Source organism: Lepidothrix coronata, unplaced genomic scaffold (genome assembly GCF_001604755.1).
Source record: "Lepidothrix coronata isolate B3197 unplaced genomic scaffold, Lepidothrix_coronata-1.0 Scaffold29, whole genome shotgun sequence".
In the NCBI taxonomy this organism is placed as follows: domain Eukaryota; kingdom Metazoa; phylum Chordata; class Aves; order Passeriformes; family Pipridae; genus Lepidothrix; species Lepidothrix coronata.
The window spans coordinates 3989550-3993109 of NW_016690209.1; the positions used below are offsets into that span (position 1 = coordinate 3989550).

General features: G+C 56.1%; 1 protein-coding gene across 1 annotated transcript; it reads right to left on the reverse strand.

The window, feature by feature from the left end:
* Positions 1-444: 444 nt before the first annotated feature.
* Positions 445-2124, reverse strand: SST (somatostatin). Its single transcript, XM_017810757.1, has 2 exons — positions 1922-2124; positions 445-964 (listed from the first exon to the last, which is right to left on the reverse strand). The coding sequence occupies exons 1-2, from the start codon at positions 2057-2059 to the stop codon at positions 752-754; spliced, it is 351 nt and encodes a 116-aa protein (XP_017666246.1). The 5' UTR covers positions 2060-2124; the 3' UTR covers positions 445-751.
* Positions 2125-3560: the final 1436 nt, after the last annotated feature.

The window sequence follows — 3560 nt, forward strand, 5'->3', positions numbered from 1 at the left end:
CAGTGTTTGTCAGAGATGCTGCAAGGAGTAATATATGCCAGATAAGAAAACCTTTCAGTGTTTGTGGCTGAGGAAGGAGTAAGGCGTGTGGTGTAAATTTGTATGGTGAACCACTTTTATCATCCCTGTCACTTGGAATACACAGCTGTGATTTATAGCGATGCCTCTGGTGATGGGTGTAAATCCTCTAGACTGACTAGGAGTGTCAGTGATACAGACTTGATTCAGCCACAATTTCAGGGATTTGATATCAAAAATACCACTGTGACTCTAGATCCTTTAGTAAGACCACAGAAAAAATATCAGATTAAGAGATACCCTGTGTGTGTGCCTATGTGTGGATGTGGATGGTGTTTGCTGCTGCTGCCCTGAGACAGGCGGCATTTCAAAGATGAGCAGCCTGAGAGGTTACTTAGGTTTTCTCATTGACACTGAGCCTCAGCATCACCGTTTGAAACATAAACTTTATTGCAACAGAGAATTAAAAATAGTACATTTGAAAGAGTTGCGGAGTGCATGTCATTAAAGAACTAGTCAGAAATCACAACTCAAGCGTATCATGTACAATTGGAACAGAAAGTTTTATTAAAACAAGTGGAAATCAAACGCAAATTTTCCTTGTTTGTTTAATTTCACCATAACTGTGGATTGTGTATTTACAGTCTTCGCCTCTTATGGTGAAGGTTCTGCTCAGGGCAAGGGGCTAGGAAGAAGGCAGGGATGAATGGGGTGGAGAGGTGGGTTTCAAAAGCTAACAGGATGTGAAAGTTTTCCAGAAGAAGTTCTTGCAGCCTGCTTTGCGTTCCCTGGGTGCCAGAGCGGGGTTTGAATTAGCCGAGCGCTCCAGCTCCAGTCTCACTTCATCCTGCTCAGCCCCTCGGGACAAGTCCTCAGACTCCAGGGCTTCATTTTCTGTCTGACTTGGCTCTGAGAGCAGTTCTGCCAAAAAGTACTTGGCCAGTTCCTTGGGAGACAAGAGAGAGAAAGGGAGAGGTAGAGAGATCACAATTACTCCTTGGCTTTTGAGGGCTTACTACTCTGTCCCTCTAAGACATCTTTGTGCCCAGATTAGAGACATTCAGGATGCTGGAGGAGAAGGGGAGCCCTGGTTTTCCAAAGAGCTCAGCCCAACAGCTTCTACGCAGCGGCTGCATCTGTGAAATAAAGCGGAGCAGAAGAGCACTGACATGTACCTGGTGTGGGGCAGAGACCGCTGCCCTGGCTTGACAGGGAATGGACTCATCCAAGCCCCACATCACTTGCCCTTCCCTTCCCACTGCTCCATCACACAGTGCCCTACTCAGAAAGGATGCCATGGGGCTGCTGCTAAAGTAACACAGGAAAAGTCTTTGGGCGAGCTGACAGGGGAGGTTGAATCGAGTCACTGTCTCACTAGGACTTATTTTTCTTCTTGTCCCTCCAAGCCTTGGCTGTCCCCTGCCATGGATGAGGACATCCTCCTATGCACTGGGGCAGCTGCCTTAGTTCAGTGACCCAGAAAAACCCTGGAGAGCTTCAAGAGGGGCTCTACTGCCTGCCCCAGCAGCATCAGCTCCTCATTCCCCACCAGCTCCCAGCTGGGCTGTCTCACTTCCCAGCCCCAGCTGCCCAGCCTGCCGCTGGGTCAGCCCCAGTGGGGAACCAGGGGATCTGTCAGGGAACCAGGATCTGCAGCAAGGAACTGGGCGTCTGAAACGGGGACACTGGGTAAATCTGGTGAAGAACTGGAGGTCTGCACTGAGGGTACTGGGATGTCTGGTGAGGAACTGGAGGGGTCTGCAGAAGGGGTGCCAGGCGCTCTGCAGCGGGGAGTCAGGGGGTTCTCTGGAGGAGAAGTGGGAGTCTGCAGCAGGGCCGTCGGGGTGCCCAGCGGGGTGCCCGAGGGGTACCCGGAGTGTCCGTCCCGTCGCGGGGCTCTCACCTGCTTCCCGGCGGCAGCAGCCAGGGACTTCTGCAGGAACTGCCGGAGCCGGGGGTCCGAGGGGGCGGCCGAGACGGTGCCGAGGGCCAGGGCGATGGAGAGCAGGGCCAGGGCGCACTGGAGACGGCACGACAGCATCTCGTCGGCGGGTCGGACGCGGGAGGCGGCGGCGGGGAGGCGCTGGCGGCTCCGCTGCGGCTCGGCTCCGGCGTTGGGGATCTCCTCGCCGCCCGCCGCCTTTATAAACCCTTCTCCTGACGTCAAGGCGGGGGCGCCCCCCTCGCCCCACGCCGCCGGGGGTGGATCTCTGCCCGGGACCGGGCGGGAGGGGGGGACGGGACTGGGGATGCTCCGCACTGCCCGAGGCCGGCCCAAGCATCCACGATGCCCCTCGAATTCCAGTTCTCCGGCCGCCCCCCGGCCCCCGGCGTGTTTTGTCCCCTAATCACCACCCCTCCGGAGCTCCCGACCCTGCTTGTCAGCTCCGTTCTCCCCAGACACAAGCCCCCCGTAGCGGCGGCGGTGGGTCTCGGCTGTGCATCGACCACCTCTGTGCCGAAGGTCTGAGCCCTTCAGCAGTCCCTCTACCAAAGCCCCTCACCCCAGCGCGGCGTCCCGCCCCGTCGGGTAAGAAATGGCTGCAGAGTCCGGGAAGCTGGAAAGGATTCCCTTAAGGGTGGATTGCCCCCGGGTCTTGCAGGGAATGGCGTGGACTGAGGTGCCCCCGAGGGTCCTTTCAGTCTCCCCGGCCCCTGAGGGTCTCTCTGGCTATCGGTCCTTGCCCAGACTCTCTCCGACGGGCAGCTCCGGAGGCAGCGGGAGCCTCCCGGAGAGTGCCCCGGCTGTGCCATGGCTCTGCAGCTCGGGGAAGCGATGATAATATCGGTGCCTCGGTCGGGGCGTGCTGTTCCCTGGCTGAGCCTGCGGGGACCCGTGTGTCTACCTCAGGGTCACTGGACCTGCTGGTCCCCTGAGGGATGCACCTGTCCCCCTGGGATGGCCAGTCTCCTCCACTCCTCCAACTTTTCCCCTTTAGCTGGCTGGTACCCACACCGGGAAAAGCTGCTTCAACCCCCCCCAGCTGGCAGGAGCAGAAGCAGGATGTGCAAGAAAGGGGGTCTACTGCTAACCAAAAAAGGGATATCAGGATTTCTCCTATCTCAGTATCCAGCTGAGGAAAGTCAAAGATTTGTGGGGGCAAGAATTTAGGTGCTGCACAAAGATCTCCAGAAACCTCCAAAATGACATTTTGTTTCATGTTGAATTAATGTGTGTCCCCCGCTCTTCCTTCAACCCTGGTGTTGCTGGCTGGGTTTGCTGAGGCTGACCTGGGAGCATGAAGTATAAACCAAGGTGTTCCTTCTCTGCTTTACAGTCAGACAAGAGGAATTGGTGCTGGTTGCTGGTTCCAGACCAGGCAGAACTCTGGGCTGGAGTGCCACTGCCCTCCCTGGATAGTGCCTCCATTCCTTTGTGCAGACATCTGCAGCCACACATAGCCTTCATCCTCTGCATCCTTCCCAAATCAAGGAGCAAAATTAATGAGAACCATGAGAGAATAAGCCTTCATTTGTATCCCAGGAGACCCTGAGTATTGGGTTTACCTGTGCTGCTTTTACAGCCAGTTTTTCCATGGCTG